Source organism: Rhinatrema bivittatum, chromosome 4 (genome assembly GCF_901001135.1).
Source record: "Rhinatrema bivittatum chromosome 4, aRhiBiv1.1, whole genome shotgun sequence".
Taxonomy (NCBI): domain Eukaryota; kingdom Metazoa; phylum Chordata; class Amphibia; order Gymnophiona; family Rhinatrematidae; genus Rhinatrema; species Rhinatrema bivittatum.
In genome coordinates, this window is record NC_042618.1 from 194,081,182 (window position 1) to 194,098,542 (window position 17,361).

The 17,361-nt window shown below is 44.2% G+C and overlaps 1 protein-coding gene across 2 annotated transcripts in view; it reads left to right on the forward strand.

The window, feature by feature from the left end:
- The first annotated feature begins 9,725 nt into the window (after nt 1-9,725).
- Nucleotides 9,726-17,361, forward strand: part of LOC115090414 (hyaluronidase-4-like) — a 71,844-nt gene continuing 64,208 nt past the window's right edge. Inside the window, exon 1 of one of the 2 annotated variants that reach the window (XM_029599478.1) lies at nt 9,726-9,845. Coding sequence is in view for 1 of the 2 variants with exons in the window: in XM_029599477.1 (XP_029455337.1) it covers nt 9,940-9,953 (14 nt within the window). In the remaining variant the exon portion in view is untranslated. Of the gene's footprint in view, nt 9,954-17,361 lie in introns of both variants that reach the window. The other variant, XM_029599477.1, reaches the window with a different exon arrangement.

Sequence of the window (17,361 nt, forward strand, 5' to 3'; positions counted from 1 at the left end):
CACATCCTCTGGTAATGAATTCCAGAGCTTAATTGGGTTGAGTGAGAATGTTCTCTGATTTTTTTTAATGTGGTACTTGCTAACTTCAAGGAGTACCCCCTAGTCCAGGGCTGCCCAAACATTTAGCCAATGTGACCCCATTTTAGCACTTGAAAATTCACATGACCCCAGAGGACAACCAAACCTAATTAGTAAGGGTGTAGTTCACCTCCAACAATCCCTCCACTCACCATTCCTGCACTCCAACCAATCCCCTCTCTCAACCTCCATCCCTCTCCAGAGGGCCTCTCAACCTCTGCCCCTCCAGCTGATCCCCTCTTACATCCCCCAGTTCCTCTCCCCTTCCCAACCTAGCTGCTCGCTCACCCACTCCAGCTTTTTCCATCCTCCCCACTGAACTTCTCTCACCTCCAAGCCATTTTTGTAACCCCAATTGATCATCTGTCATCCCCTTCCTCTCTCTTTTCTCACATACCTCCCCAGTTGATACTCTCACCCCTAGCTCCTCTCTTGCTTCCCCCCCTCTCACCTTCCACAACCAATCCCTCTCCCACTGATCCAACCTTCAAATCCTCCCTGTATCTGATCGCTCCCTTCAAACAGCCCCCATCCACACATCCCCTTGACTAGGATCAGCAGCAACATTTTCCTTTGGGCCTCAGGCGATAAGTGGATGATAGCTAATGGGAAGAGAGGGCAGGCTAATGACAGGGGCAACATTTTTCTCTTAGGTAAGTTCAGTGATGGGAGAGTATAGAGAAGTGACAACCTGACAGACCTGTGCACACTCTGCCCACTCTTCTCCAATGGCTGGTCCAATGCCTGATGTTGAATTGCAACTGGCAGCAGCATTAGTAATGAAAGTCAGCACAGGATCTACGGGCCAGTACAAGCTCACAAGCCCTACCCGAGAGTGCATGCTAGCTCAAAGATCCCATGCTGATTTCCACTACTTCTGCTGCTGGTGATGTCTGGAGAGGACTGCCCTTTGAGGCACTTGTGACCCCAGCTGGAGGTTTTGTGATCCCGATTGGTGTCCCGACCCACAGTTTGGAAAGCTCTGCCCTAGTCCCTCTATTATCTCAAAGAATAAATCACCGATTCACTTTTACCCATTCAAGTTCTTTCATGATTTTATAGACCTCTATCATATCCCCCCTTAGCCATCTCTTCTCCAAGCTGGGCAGCCCTAACCTCTTTAGCCTTTCTTCATAAGGAAGCCATTCCATGCCTATTATAATTTTGGTCGCCCTTCTCTGTACCTTCTCCAGTGCAACTATATCTTTTTTGAGATGTGGCAACCAGAACTGCACACAGCACTCAAGGTGCGGTCTCACCATGGAGTGATACAGAAAAGTAAAAAGTCATGGGATAGGTGATGATGTCCTTTCGTGGATTATAAACTGGTTAAAAGACAGGAAACAGAAAGTAGGATTAAATAGACAATTTTCTCATTGGAAAAGGGTATACAGTGGAGTGCCTCAAGGATCTGTACTAGGACCCGTGCTTTTCAATATATTTATAAATGATCTGGAAAGGAATACGACGAGTGAGGTAATCAAATTTGCAGATGATACAAAATTATTCAGAGTGGTTAAATCACAAGCAGATTGTGATAAATTGCAGGAAGACCTTGTGAGACTGGAAAATTGGGCATCCAAATGGAAGATGAAATTTAATGTGGATAATTGCAAGGTGTTGTATATAGGGAAAAATAACCCATGCTGTAGATACACGATGTTAGGTTCCATATTAGGAGCTACCGTCCAGGAAAGAGATCTAGGTGTCATAGTGGATAATACTTTGAAATCATCAGCTCAGTGTACTGTTGCAGTCAAAAAAAGCAAACAGAAGGTTAGAAATTATTAGGAAAGGAATGGTGAATAAAATGGAGGATGACATAAAGCCTCTGTATCGCTCCATGGTGAGACTGCACCTTGAATACAGTGTACAATTCTGGTCACTGCATCTCAAGAAAGATATAGTTACAATGGAGAAGGTACAGAGAAGGGCAACCAAAATGTTAAAGGGGATGGAACTAAAGACTAAAGAGGTTAGGGCTGTTCAGCTTAGAGAAGAGACGGCTGAGGGGGGATATGATAGAGGTCTTTAAAATCATGAGAGGTCTAGAACGGGTAAATGTCAATCCGTTATTTACTCTTTCGGATAATAGAAGGACTAGGGGGCACTCCATAAAGTTAGCATGTAGCACCTTTAAAACTAATCAGAGAAAATTCTTTTTCACTCAACGTAAAATTAAACTGTCAAATTTGTTGCCAGAGGATGCTGTTAGTTCAGTTAGTGTAGCTGGTTTTAAAATAGATTTGGATAAATTCTCGGAGGAGAAATCCATTACCTGCTATTAATCTAGTTGACTTAAAAAATAGCCACTGCTATTACTAGCATCAGTAGTGTGGGATATACTTAGTTTTTGGGTGCTTACCAGGTTCTTATGGCCTGGATTGGCCATTGTTGGAGACAAGATGCTGGGTTTGATGGACCCTTGGTCTGACCCAGTATGGCAATTTTTATGTTCTTATGTTTATTATGACATTCTCCATTTTATTGAAAATTCCCTTCCTATTAATTCCTAACATTGTTTGCTTTTTTTGACCGCTGCAGCACACTGAGTCGATTTCAGTGTATTATCTACCATGATGCCTAGATCTTTTTTTCTGGGTGGAAACTCTAATATGGAACCTAACATCATGTAACTACAGCATGGGTTATTTTCCCTATATGCATCACCTTGCACTTGTTCACATTAAATTTCATCTGCTATTTGGACACCCAGCCTTCCAGTCTTCGTACTCTGGCTTCATTCTTTCATTTGGAAAACTTCATCTTCAGATTCTATATTAAGTGTTCCTGCTTGTTCTCCTTCCTGGTTTCTTGGAATTGTTCTTGCTCCTTGCCCTGCTCCAGGCATCTCACTCTTTGTCCTCTTGGGGCTAACCCCATTTCTCATGCCTCACCAGCCACAAGCACTGAAGGGAAAGTTTCCTGGCCTAGGCAGAAGTAAACATTAATGAAAATCAGATTGAAATAACGATGTTGTTACCATCTTACAGAAGGGTAGATAATCACATAAATTCTGAATTTCCAACAATAACTGGTTCCACAGTTGTGGACCTACACATCCAAAGGTCCATGTGTAGTAATAAGATGGGCTTCTTTCAAGGAAAGTATTGACAGTAAACAACTCCGGAATGATCTCAAAGTGCAGCTTGGACAATATGGTGAGAATCTCCTACATACCCATGTTCTCCTCCATTTACTCACCTTTCCAAATCCAAGCTCAAGTGGAGTTACAAATCAGATACTATATGTGTTTTGCCCTAGTGTGTTGCGATTTGGAGTGTGAACCCTTGGTCCAGCGATGAACAGAAGTTCGGACGCTGGAAGGCGAGGCCAAGTCAAGGTTTTGTGTCAAAGGAAGAAGAAGAAGATCTGGATGCAGGCGCCTCCTGCAGGTCATGTAGTCCAGATAGCTGGCGCCTCCAGCAGGTCATGAGATTAGAAGAAGACGTCTCCAACGGAACGGGAAAGTAGAGCTGAGCTGGCGCCTCCAGCAGATCGTGAGTTTAGAAGAAGACGTCTTCAACGGAACGTGGAAAGTAGAGCTGAGCTGCCGCCTCCAGCAGGTCATGAGATTAGAAGAATGCGAGCAGTCCAAACAAGGAGAATCTCAGAAACTCCGCAGCCGGTCCAGGAGTCGAGGACCAGAGAGCACACCTCAGCCGGTCCAGGAGATGAGAGCCAGAGAGCACACCTCAGCCGGTCCAGGAGTCAAGAGCCAGATAACACACCTCAGCCGGTCCAGGGGTCGAGAGCCAGAGAGCATACCTCAGCCGGTCCAGGGGTCGAGAGCCAGAGAAACACACCACAGCCAGTCCAGGAAGTCAAACACGGAAGAACAGGAACTAAGCACAGGAACAACTAGGAGCCAAGAAGCCAAGGCAAGGTCTGAGGTGCAGACCTTGCCTTAAATACTCTTACCCAGCTGGAGCTTGCAGGAAGGAGCCACTCAATTTCCTGTAGTGGCTCCTTTAAGAATTCTTCAGTCGCGCGCGCGGCTCTAGGAGAACCAGCAGGGGGCGGAGTCAGGCGGGAGCAGGGGAGCCGCTGACGCCGCGGCCATGTTGAGGAAGCAGCAGGAACGCCGCGGGACCACGATGCAGACGCCGGCGGTTACCGCAAGCGGAGCGGTCTACCGCCCCGGTGAGTGGCTGGCCCCGGCTGCAGCTTGCCGCCATCGGAAACCATAACACAGTGGGTTTGCAATCTAAGTTTGAACCCAAGCCAATGGAGGCTGAAGTGACTTGAATAATTTTGTATCATCCACAAATTTGGTAAACTCACTCGTCGTATTCCTTTCCAGATCATCTATATATATATATATTGAAAAGCACCAGTCCAAGTACAGATCCCTGAGACACTCCACTGTTTACCCTTTTCCACTGAGAAAATTGACCATTTAATCCTACTCTCTGTTTCCTGTCTTTTAACCAGTTTGTAATCCACAAAAGGACATTGCCGCCTATCCCATGACTTTTTAGTTTTCTTAGAAGACTCTCATGAGGGACTTTGGATTTTTGGAAGGTGTTTGACAAATATACTACATCTACCGGTTCACCTTTATCCACATGTTTATTAACCCCTTCAAAAAAATGAAGCAGATTTGTTAGGCAAGACTTCCCTTGGAAAAATCCATGTTGACTTTGTTCCATTAAACTATGTCTTTCTATATGCTCTACGATTTTGATCTTGAGAATATTTCCACTACTTTTCCCGGCACTGAAGTCAGGCTCACTGGTCTATAGTTACCCAGATCACCCCTGGAGCCTTTTTTAAATATTGGGGTTACATTGGCCACCCTCCAGTCTTCAGGTACAATGGATGATTTTAATGATAGGTTACAAATGTTAACTAATAGATCAGAAATTTCATTTTTTAGTTCCTTCAGTACCCTAGGATGCATACCATCTGGTCCAGGTGACTTGCTACTCTTTAGTTTGTCAATCTGGCCTACTACATCTTCCAGGTTCACAGTGAGCATAACACCATGTTCTCCTCCAATTACTCACTGTTACGCCCTTCGGTCACAGATGGCTGCGACCACTCTTGCTCACCTCATTCCTCATGGCAACATGTGCTTTGGGAAGACTCAAGGCTTCCGGCAGCCACCACCGGCCTGTCTATCCCTGTTCCCGGGCCTCCACCTGCCGACCACCATCTTGCCTTCAGGACTCCTTAGACGCGCACGCAGGCCAGTTTTATCCACGACATGGCAGGAACCTTGGGGGCGTCCCCCCTCGGATGATGTTAATCTACTGGGACATTTATACCAGCTGGCCCTCTCTGCCTACGACTTGGCAACGAGTTCCCTCTTGCTGAATCCACCTCACTAAGGATGTCTGTTCCAGTTCCTGCTTCTTCGGCGTGAGACGCCTCGGGTACCCACTCCTCGGGGGCCTTACCTCGTCTCCGGCTATCCGTTCCTCAGAGGGCCCCGCGCCTAGGACTGCTACCTGCTCCATTTCCCAGAGCATTCTCTGGGACCTACGCTACTCTCAGTGAATACTCCCGCTCTACGGACCATTGCCTTACCATCTACTGAGGACCCCTCATCAGTGTACCCCGCTCTGTGGACCATTGCCGTGCCAGCTACTGAGGACCCCTCATCAGTGTACCCCGGTCTGCGGACCATTGCCGTGCCATCTACTGAGGACCCCTCTTCGGCAAACCCTGCTCTGCGGACCTTTGCTGTACCATCTACTGAGGACCCCTCTTTGGTGTACCCCACTCTGCGGACCAGTGCCATACCATCTACTGAGGAACCTCATTGGTGCTCTCTGCTTCTCTGACCTTGGGGCACCTCCAGGTCTTTGCGACCTTCTACTACCCTTTCCGCTCCTCAGGGAGTGCTGTACCACTTCTTGTCTAAGACTCAAGGACTCCCAAGCTGTATCACATCAGCTATCCACGCTGACGCTCCCTGGCTCCAACTCTTGGGGCCAGCCTCTCCAGCTCTCTCTGTTCCCTCTGTCTACACACTCTCTCTCTCCAACCTCTGTTGTGCTGCACATCTCACAGCTGAGACCTCACCTCCCGATGGTGAGGCTCGCGGGGCTCCTCCCTGTGGGTGGTACCATCTCTCACCTCAGCCTAGGGGCCCACACATGCACAAATCCTAACACTCACCTTTCCAAATCCGAGTTCAAGTGGAGTTACAAATTAGATACTATATGTGTTTTACCCCAATGGGCTTGCAATCTAAGTTTGAACCCAAGCCAATGGAGGGTGAGGTGACTTCCCCAAAGGTCAGAAGGAGCACCAACAGGATTTGAACCCTGGCTTCCCTGGTTCTAAGCCTGATACTCTAACCACTAGATCACTTCTCTGTGTCCTAGAATAATTTTTAACTAATGAAGAGCTCAAGACTGAGCTAATAATCTGTCCTGAGACTGTAAGAGAGATTCCCAAAAACGTCCAAATTGGAAAAATTCAATGCTCTGTGTTAAAATAAGAAATTGCCACAAATGCAATCATCATGAATTTACAGGGTGAGACTCCACTGAAACGTAAGAGACAATCAGTTTTGTTCCCATTAAGTTCTGGGTGTTAAGTATCAGCCAGCTAGTGCAGGATGGTTAGTAGGGAGGATCCATTCAAATAGAGCCCTTCCTTCTGCAGGGTTTGGCATGGCTGTTCCCCTGGGTAGGATATAAAAACACACTCTTGCTCCAGCTTGAGAGGCAGTCCTTTGAATTTGGAAAAGAGTTGAGAGGTAAAGGGGAGCTAAGTTTTTGTTGTTTTGCAGGCCCAGTCAGAAGAGCCAAGCAAGCCTTATTTGGTGGTACCGACCAGGGTTGGGAGGGGGTTTTCCCTTTCCAGTCCACTCTGACTGGTCTGGATTTTCCCTTCTGGGTACATTTTTTGGAATTTACCTTCATGGAGCCTGTTCAGCTCCTGGGCCCCGGGGATGGGGAACCCTGGGTTTGGGCCCCGGCAGGTTAGGAAAGACCTGCCCTCCATAACCTCAATGAGGAAGGGGATGTCAAGTGACCTGCTGTAAGGATGCACACTGGTGGTATCTTCAGCTTTTGAAAAAGATTGAGTTCAAAATCCAGGAAGAAGTTTTGACTGCCCTGTCTTCCTGGCTGAAGCACAAACAGACCTGCTTCAGGGATCCCTCCCATCGGGGATCACAACTGACGAAAGGAAAAAGAGTTGCATTAGAAACAAAAGAATCTAGAAAGCAATTAACTGTGAGTAAAGGCAAAGCCTAACATCCTTTGAAGTCATCCATCTGCTGCTTCCAAACCCCTGGAGAGAGAAAGAGAGAGCTTATCTCTGTGTGCAGTGGCAGTGACATTGTATCTTTGCCAGTTGGAGGCGCTGTTCGGCCCACCTAAAGGATATTCTACCCACCTGGGGACTCTGGTTTTTTTTTTCCAAGACCTGGAGGGTAGAAGTTCCCCTGGCTCTGGCAGCCAATATTCCTACACAGATAGAGGAGGAGACTGAAAAAGGAACTAATTCTGTGGTGCTGTGGATCAGTGTTGTGCCATTTTCACTCTTTGGCAGCAGTAAAGATTTATTTGGACACTAACTCAGTGACTCCACTGACTTATTTAGCACTGCCAGCACACAAAAGGATCATGAATTATCACGTCACCCAAGGAGTCAGAAGAGGAGAGTCAGTCACCCCTCACTGGGATCTGAGAGGACTCCTTTCTTCCCCCCAGTCAAAATGTTCTATACCCTGGGAAGAAAGGGTGGTTGGTGCGCTAGCCAGGGTCCCTCCCCCAAAGAGTTTACACAAATAATTGTATGGCCTCATCAGGTAGCAATCCGCACCCAGCGGTGGGGTTACATATATGAGGCAGGAATGTGAGGAAGACAGGTTTTGGATTAGTAAGAATCTCACTGCTAGTGATTGTGGTTTCACATTGTTTTGTCCAAAGTCTACAGAATTTCAAAATGTTGCTGCAAAGAAACCCCCATATTTGATAAATTCTGGGGGCTGTACAAAATCACTGTCTGGTCTGATTTATTAAGGCTTTTTTTTTCCCCATCCTGTGACTAATTGGGGGGGGGGGGGAGATGGGCTTTTAATCAGTCAGGTCCTATAAAAGTTACCTTTTTCTGTTCCCAAAATATAACAAGTTCTTTCCAGTTATAGTAATGATGACAGCAGAAAATGACCAAATTATCCATCCAGTCTGCCCAGCAAGTTTCTTATGTAGTAATTGACGCTCTGTGCAAGATACCCCCATGTTTCTGTTAAGGGTAGTAATTGCAACTCTGCGTAGCTTCCCCCAAAGCAGGGGTAGCCAACTCCAGTCCTCGAGAATCACAAACAAGCCAGCTTTTCAGGATATCCGCAATGACAAGGCACGAGATAGATTTGCTTGCAATGGTGGCCATGCATGCAAATCTCTCTCATGCATAATTAATTGTGGATATCCTGAAAACCTGGCCTGTTTGTGGCTCTCGAGGACTGGAGTTGGCCACCCCTGCCCCAAAGTTTTATGTTAAGGATAGAAATATTAACAATCAAAACCAAGCAACTGTCAAACCCATAACAAAATTACTGCTAGCCACATTTTTACAGAGTGAGCAGCCTTCTTGATATTTCATACAATGTTGCTGCTTGAATGTGCTGTGCTTTCGGACTTGGCCTTAGAAGCAGTCCTGTGCTTTTCCCCTGTCTGTGTATCAAATCAATACCCTGGACTGTAAAAGTCAGAAGCCAGCACTGGCTGTCGTCTGAATCCAATCCCCCCTCCCCCTCCAAAATATGTAGCTCAGTGTTTCAGTTACTTTACATACCCAGTTTTAAGTAAAACCAATGTTACCATAGTTTTATCTCAGATCTTAAATTAATTCTCAAATGATCTCTTACCAAGCATAAAACAAACAGGGGGAATAAATGAAAACAAATCCATCTTTATCCCCTTTGGCTTTCTAGCCTCTTGTGACTGCTATTCTCTTCCCTCACTCAGAACATTCTCCAACATGGAACCCATTTTTTGGTTGAGTTTTTTTTTTTTTTTGTTTTGTTTTTAGGGGGAAGGGCAGAAGCAACCAAAGCTCTGATTAAACGCAAACTGAATAAAAATCAGATTAGAGGACAAAATAAAACAAGCAATGTTACATTATTTAAAGTAGAAAGGGCAGAGAGATGGAGACACCGCAGGAGTACAGATGAGAGTGTGGGTGTGGGTGACACCACTCTCACATTCTGGTTGTATTATTTAGAGTGCTGGTATTGAGAAAAGGAAGAACTTAAACATATACTAAACACCCCCTGTCTGTACATACCTAATACTGGATTAGCTCATTTAGGGTGATTTTTGCTCCATTACTTTTAGGTTTTAACTCCCATCTTAAAGCATTTTTTAGACTTACAGGCTACATTTTACAGTTCGTTACTATAAAAACTAAAACTCAAATTCCGAGATGCATTGAGATGGGAGATAACAAAAACAATTAGACCAGGTTAAAATAACGGTGGGGAGGGAAAATAATTAGCAGAAGCTTTCTTATGCCCTTCCGATAAACCCATGACAGATTCTGCAGTAGGGAAAAGCCCCAGCCTACGCATTGCTCCCTCTAATTCACAAGAAGCCGGCCCACCTCTGGAAAGATCAAGACAACCCACTCGGGGACCACCTGACTCACAGTCAACGCAAACCTAAGGGGCGCTGTGCAGTGACCCGCTAGAGAGAGGAGGCGTAGTCCTTAAATCAAGGGGTGTAGCCAGAGCACATTCCAACCAGGACAAGGAAGTAGAGTAAAAGGGGCGTGTTATGGAACTGGGCGTGGCCAAGGAACAGGTGAGCTTGCCGTGGGCAGGTAATAGAAATTGATAAAGCTTGGGCTCCCTGCTTTAGTCTGATTTTCCATCACGGACGCCTGGGAATACATAAAATGAAACATCAAAGGTACAGAAACTGCTCAGAAAGATTTCCTCATTACCTTTCGATGTGGTTCTTTCTTTTTTTGTCTCGTTAGAAATGTAGTCATGCAGCTTCTTCTTCATTACTTGTCTATCGCCAAACCGGTTTATGACGCTTTTTATAGATCTTTTGTCCTGTGATGTGATACCTTAAGAAGAATAGATGTGAGATAAATACTCTTAGGTTGATAGCAGTAAAATCGTGAGCGGTATAAAAACCTAGGTAGAAAACATTTTTTGCTAGCCTCTTTAGAATATGTATTTGTCTGTCTGTGTGGCTTTTGGTCTTTTTAATTTGGTCTCCTTTCAGGAGTAATTTAGGTTTCAGAATAAAAACTAAGTTTCCATCATACATAAATTTCTTTCTAGGATAGCTGAAGGATTCCTCTGTGGCTGGGAACATGTAACAAAAAATTAGAATTGATATAAAATATTCAGTGACTTGTGGGCGTTCTATTTCACTTCCTTCCTGCTACTTTCCGTACCGCTTATATCCTAATTACTAATAAGCACAGGGTAGGGCAAAGTGTGCTGCTTAGTATGATAAAGCAGAGCTAGCTATGTTGTTAGATGACACTGTGTTGACTGTGTACAATTACAATACAGGTATTTAAATGATTGAAGAAAGAAACACAAAGTAAAACAAAACGTGTTTAACTCTTTAAATGCTGCTGAGGTAACAAACAATAAGGATCACTAGCCCGTTTTCGTTTTTCAAATTGGATATTGGAATGTAATTGATATTTAACATTTTTTTCATAAGAACAAAAGATTTTTTCCTCACATTTTTGGTCGTTTTTGGATATTAAAAAAAATGTAGTGATTGAGTAATGTGGATGGTGGTCGATGATACTGTTTCTAATTAAGCCTAGGGACTAGCAATGATCAGTATTACTTTTTTTTTTAGCTCTTTAATTATAATTTTCAAATCAAATACACAAAAAGGATATTTGAAAAAGAAAAATAGGCAATGTTATACAGTAATCCAAAGAAAGGAAAAAGCGATATGAGGAAATTATATATTAGTATAAGTTGCCAAAATTAGACACCAATAATTAAAAGGGGGAACAGGAAAAAGCCTTAAAGGAAGGTTAATAATACTCTTCAAGCATTATCCTTTTTTTACAGATCTAAAAACAACCACTGAATTTTGTGGGAAGACAAATTATCATGTTGGGTATTGTGAAAAACAGTTAACTATTAGTCACTGTTTTTCCAAATACTGTTCATGCCAAAGTCATAATTTTTCACTTAGAATTGATCTGAGTGAGAGTGGGTTATAGGAATGCTAGCTTGATTCATTCATACTCTAGAGAAAGCAAATGCAGCTTTTCCTGAGGGTAGATTTCCCTGTTGTGCAGTGACCCAGTTTCTTGAAGATTTTAGCTATTCCTGGTTTCTGAACTTACATCACACTGCTTCTTTGGGTCCATTGATTTTTATCTCCCCTCATCTTTTATGTTGGGTTTTCACCACATTTATTTGTTCCAGAGAGAGAGCTAATTTGCCATTTAGTAATCCCTGAGTGGGAATTGAACCCTGGCATCCCTGGCTCAGGGGCCATTGCTCTGAGCACTAGGCCCCATTCACTGTAAGTTTAGTACTACAGGTACCAGAATGCATTAGGAAAAGGTGTCAGAGGCAGAATTGGCCTCTAGGAAACAAGTCGACTGGAAGGTCTAAGAGTGCACTGTGGACTTTACTGGTGATTTAAGTAATGACTGGAAGGGAGCATAAAGGAAAACAAAATTCCGACCTGGAGATCTTTAATCTATGTGCTCTTAATATTTAAAATGAAGGCATTTATTGTACACTTCAGAGGTTATTTCCAGTTTAATAATGGACCTCTGATGTAAGAATTATTGGCAGTAGACCAATCAGAATATAGGACTGATGATTAAGCATTCCAAACCATCCCTGTGAGGTTTATAATATCTTGTAACAATGTAGTGGATTTATGTATCTTTTGATGAGAACAATGAAGAGAATCTGAGTTCTTTCTACAGCAAAAGAAAACCTTTAAGTGTGAAAAATACAAAATATGATCTAATTTTACACAATGTTAAACTGTTTTCTTTACTAATTTAGCATTGAGAATCAACACCAAACAATAAGGTATATAAATAGCATGCCCCTCCTACCAGCAAATGGAATCACTTTTCTTAAGTAAATAATCTGCATAGACTGGGAAATTTGGATGATTCCCTACTAATTGTAACGTCATATGACTGACCATTTAACAAAGGTAATATGAGTGACTGTAGCTCATTGGTTGATTCTTTCATTATAACATACAATTACTATGATAAAATGAAACCACAACATATTTAGCACTTTTACTGTTAAACAAAAATTTGTAGGCAATTTCTATTCTTGTCACAGAATCTCTTCAGTTTGCTGCTCTTGTATATTAATACTTTCTATTAAAAGTGTTGGGAAAAGAGAAGTTCATGATGACATTTGCCTCTCAAAATAAATTCAGTATTAACTGAGAATGGATCAGGCATATTTAACATAGGCATTACTCTAATAGGCAGCTAGAATGTAACTGATCACCTTCAGGAGGTGTTAAAATCCTCCTATGAAAGTATTAGAAATACTAGTATATATTTATATGCATAAAAGGACAATAAATGGTGAGATAATAGGATCTGAAATTAAGGGTCAGATATGCTAAGTTTTATTTCCTACTCCTAGAGACACAAAATGGAAAAAAAAATTTTTTTAATATATCTAGCCCCATCTTCATCCTTTCCCCTCTCCTGCAATCTAACATAGTCATTGGAATAACAAAACTCAGGTCTGGATCCCAGTACAAGTAGTCTGGCCAGTAGGTTTGTGAGGTCTGGGGAAGCAACATCTCCAGTTAGCCTAAGAAGCCAAAGACAGACTCGGGAATTAAACTTTGATCTCCAGTAATTGCCGCTGAACCATTCTGAACGTTTTGATTGAAGTGATTCATGAAGCATTTCTGTGCAGAGCCATAGAAGAGACTATATTTTATTTATTAAGTGATGAAGTGCAATAAAAAGGACTCCCTTATGTATTTGGATTAATTTGGATATGTTCTGGTAAGGACATTTCTGGGAGGGAAGGGTGTTTTTGTATTTATGGATCCCACTTCATTTTTTGGGTGGCAGAACAAACATTCATTCATATTTGCAATTCATGTTTACAAAATAAAAATCCCATTATGCAGCTGAATGAGCCAATCTGCTTTTAGAGTTTAACTATATATAGCTGAAATGTTGTTTTAATCTACAAAAGTATAGCCAAGGGCTGCTTGTCTGCTCAGATGTAGCTATTTAAGGTGCCAATAGCATTTTTGTTATCCTCGCCCCCTCCAAGGTATTTTCTTGGAATCCACCCCTGCACATAGTAAAGGTTGAACTGACTCAAGCAGATAAACAAAGGGAACCTAAAGCTATTCCCTTGCTCATTAGTCATGGGCAGCCTCCCAGCACGGATGTGCAGGTGCCACAAATAACTGGGCACCAGAGAGGGCAGCTGTCCCCATCCTGTCATGGAGCACTTGCCCAGGCGCGGAGGGTCCATCCCCATGATGGTGCTGGCATCAAGTGGGATTGGGCGCTTCGGAGGATGGTCAAATCCAGCGCATGGTCATCGCAGATTAGTGACCCAGCTCCTTCTGATTGGTGCGGCGTCGGGTGCAGTGACATAATCCGATGAGATGTTCCCAACATTCGTCGGTATATAAAAGCTTACAAATAAATAAATAAAATAATCATAACGTGCCCCAGGGCCGGACCACCTGACTGGACCAGAGGAGCAGTGTGCTGATGCAGTCGGGAAGATGGGCCAGTGGGGAATTAAAAACCTGCCGCTCTGGTTGTTCATTATCCTCCTCCTTGGCATGATGCAGCACGATTCAGCGCAGCCTGATCGGTGCTATCACGCCACAGGTTTGAGCCCCACTTGGATCCCTGCTGCTAATTTATAAGTTGCATTCTATATTGAAAAAAAACGTGCTTGTTACAAATTTTTAAAAATTAAAAAAATATATATATTGAATAGTCTGGCTTTGCCACCCCCAGAAGACATTGTATGCTAGCAGGCTCATACTTACCTCAGCTGCCCACAATTTAAGGTGGATGCATCTAATGTTCTGCTGGCAATTAAAAATAAAAATCGAGTACTAATTTTCTGCTCAGGCTGGGCAAATAGACTGATCTCCTTTTCTTAATTGGCTAGTGCTTCGCCAGTGTTTCTAAGCCTTCCCTAGTTATTTCACAGCTCCACAAAAAAAAAGAAAGAAAAGGGGATTTCCCTGCACTAATTTCATTTTGGCTCATTCAAGACAGGCTTACACCAATTCTAAATAGAGATACTGTCAACATTTGCAACGGATGATCCTAAGGTCCCACTCCTCAGCTGTGGCCTGGCAGGCTTCAGCACAGTGCTCTGTGGAGGCTTTAGGTGCCCCTATTGAATAGGTACCATGGGGCCGGGACCCAAAAGTTTCTAGATCTGCAGGGATCTAGAAAGACGGGGAGGAGGTAAGGCATTTGGGCTGCCTCATGGGGCTAAGACTGGTGTTAAAAGGTCTGGAAAAGGTGGAGAAGCAGGTATTAAAACCCTGAAAGAGAAAAAAAATCTGGATGAGCCAAGTAAGCAAGGAGGCTGAGGAGTAAAAGCTCAGGGTAGGGGCAATGTTAGTTCTGGCACAGCTAATGCCAAGATGCTACGGCTCCCAGTTGACACACCCCAGGACCAGGTGGTTCTTCTGCCTGAAGGTATTCCGTCCCCCAGTGCTACAATCAGAAGTGCAAATCTCCACTCGCTGCATTGAACCTGCTCCAGCAGCAGCACCTGAACATAGCATTAGGATTGCTCACATCCCAAGGGAAGAATCAAGATATTGATCCCCATCATGGCCAGCTTGCCATTCGTCATCTGAACGGTTTAATAGAAGCTCGAGCTCACAATCCAGATATTACCTGAGTCGCAGTAACAGAGGTTATTCCCTGGGGGATCTGTATGGCTTCAGGTGTGATTGGGGGGATCCACTGTTTGATTTTGATTCGCGGACCCTGCATGTAAAGGGTCCTCATTACTCCCCATCAGTGTTTCATTCTCCCCCTCACCACTACCGGGAGTACTCACCATATCTTGGTAGTGATATGGGATTGGGAGAGTGCAGTTACTGTTTTCCATATTGCTCAAAGTGCTGACACAGTGGCAACCAGGATTCCCATTCAGTGGCATTAAGCAATATACATCAAGAGGCAATGAAGAACACTCATGGTTGGTATCGTCATACACCACCAGAGGGTACAGCTGAGACCCACTGCAGCGATTAGGGCAGTAGACCCTAGGCACCAGTTCCTGTACCAGCATCCCTTCCAGCTGAAGAGCATGGTATGTCTACCTCAGAGTGCCAATAAGAGTATTGCATGGGAAATGCAGGTGGAGGGATAAGCTCAAGCATATGAGCCGAAGCAGTCTTCCTCTTCCTCTTACAGTGGCTCATCCAGTTCTTCATCCTCCTCTTCCAGATATTCCTGGTCCTCCTCTGTAGCAACCAGATTAGATTGTGAGGATGTTTCAAGGCTCGCAGAGCTATCTGGAGCGGAGCACGAATTATAGGAATTGGTGCCCAAGTCCCTTAGACATTGCATTAGGCATAGGCATTGCATTGATTTATTCCAATTGTTAGAGGGTCATAGGAAGCAGGGGCAAACTAGGTGTGAGAGGCAGAAGGAATTAGATGCATCTTAGCAGCTTCAGAGAGACATTACTAAGGTGCGCATATTCGCACGAATGGCCTCTGTGATTGCCCGTGTGCATGTATGGGGTGAGATGCCGAGTTGTGGGCAAGTGCTGTGGTGGGACAACGCAGCTATAGTCCAATAAATAAGCAGACAATCCAATTGCCTCCTGGTGTCAGTGTTGCTAAGGGAGTTTGATTTATGTTGCTTGCACATGAATATTGTGGCATAAGCGAAGCAAGTTCCTGGGACATGCAATGAAATAGTGGATTCTCTTTCTCATTGCAAGTGGTCCCTGTTCAGGAAGCTTGTACTGCAGGTGGAATCAGTTGGAAGAGAGGACCCTGGACAGCTATGTTCCTTCGGAACCAGATGGTGTGTGAAATGCTGCGAAGATCATTCGCTCCATCCACTTGGAATGACTACATCCACAATTACGACAAAGTGAAGGTGTTCCTGATTGTGAACGGTTGGTCTGGGCACCAGGTTCCAGAGGATCTCCTGATTAGCTGCATTGTGCATGCTGAGCCTCAGAGGCTATAGGAACATGATTCGCTCACATTTAGCTGCACTGGATTTCTTGATTATGCTGGAAACGGGACACTCTGAACAGTATTTTGCTGTAAAAAAGAGTAATGCTGGGCTGGACCCAGGAGTCACTACCCTGACATGACACACGGAGACCGCTAACTCGTGACCTTTTGTTGTTCTGGTGTGTATTGCCTGTGGTAGCCACCGATGAGTTTGAGACCATGCTTTTTCAGGAGGCCTTCACTAGTATTCTTCAGGGCCTTGCATGATAGTGAATCTTCAGCGCCAACTTGGAATGCATTGCAGCTGAAGGGCTTGATGAAGGAAGAAGTCAGTGTCTCGAATGGAACTTTATCTCTGTGGCTGAGGCAGTCTAAGACTGGGAATGTGTGGTCAGGTTATCAAACTGACAGCTGTTAGAGGCTTAGTGACATGTCCAGTCATGGCCGTGACGTTATACTTAGCAATGCACCCTAAATGAGATGGTTTGTTCTTCTGTATTATGACGGATCCCCTTTAAGCATGTACCAGTTCATGGCAGTTCTCAAGAAGACCTTAGAAAAGGTTGGGTTGCCGAGCAAGTGTTTTGGCATTCACTTCTTCCACATCGGAGCTGCTTCCTGTGTAGCTACTGCTGGCCTCCTATAAGCTGTTATACAGCAGATGGGACGATGGAGCTTTTGTGCCATACATTAGGCATAATTATTCCCCTGCACTGGCGCCAGGTGGGGTGCTTACCAAAACTTAACTTTCCTCACTCAATTGCAGCCCCTGTCCATAGTTTCATGTGAATTGCTGGCCGCTCATTCATCACGCACGGTCTCAACAGAACCATGAAGGAGAAATTTCAGTGAGATCTCGGGCTATCAGAAAAAGACTGGGCTGTCAAGTGGATTGATCAAGGAGGCATGCATTGGCACCAAATATGGCCCCTGTTGCAGTCAATGAGTGGGACCAGTACCTCCAGACCTCCTTATTCACCTCTGAGGCAATTACTTGGGGAATGGCGCAGGTCTCGCTTTACTAAACATGATCAGGGATGACCTCAGTCGCATTGTCTCAGCATTGCCATCCTTCAAAATCTGTTGGTCCAAAATCATACCTTGTCAGTGTGTTGGGCATGGCCTGATGGGG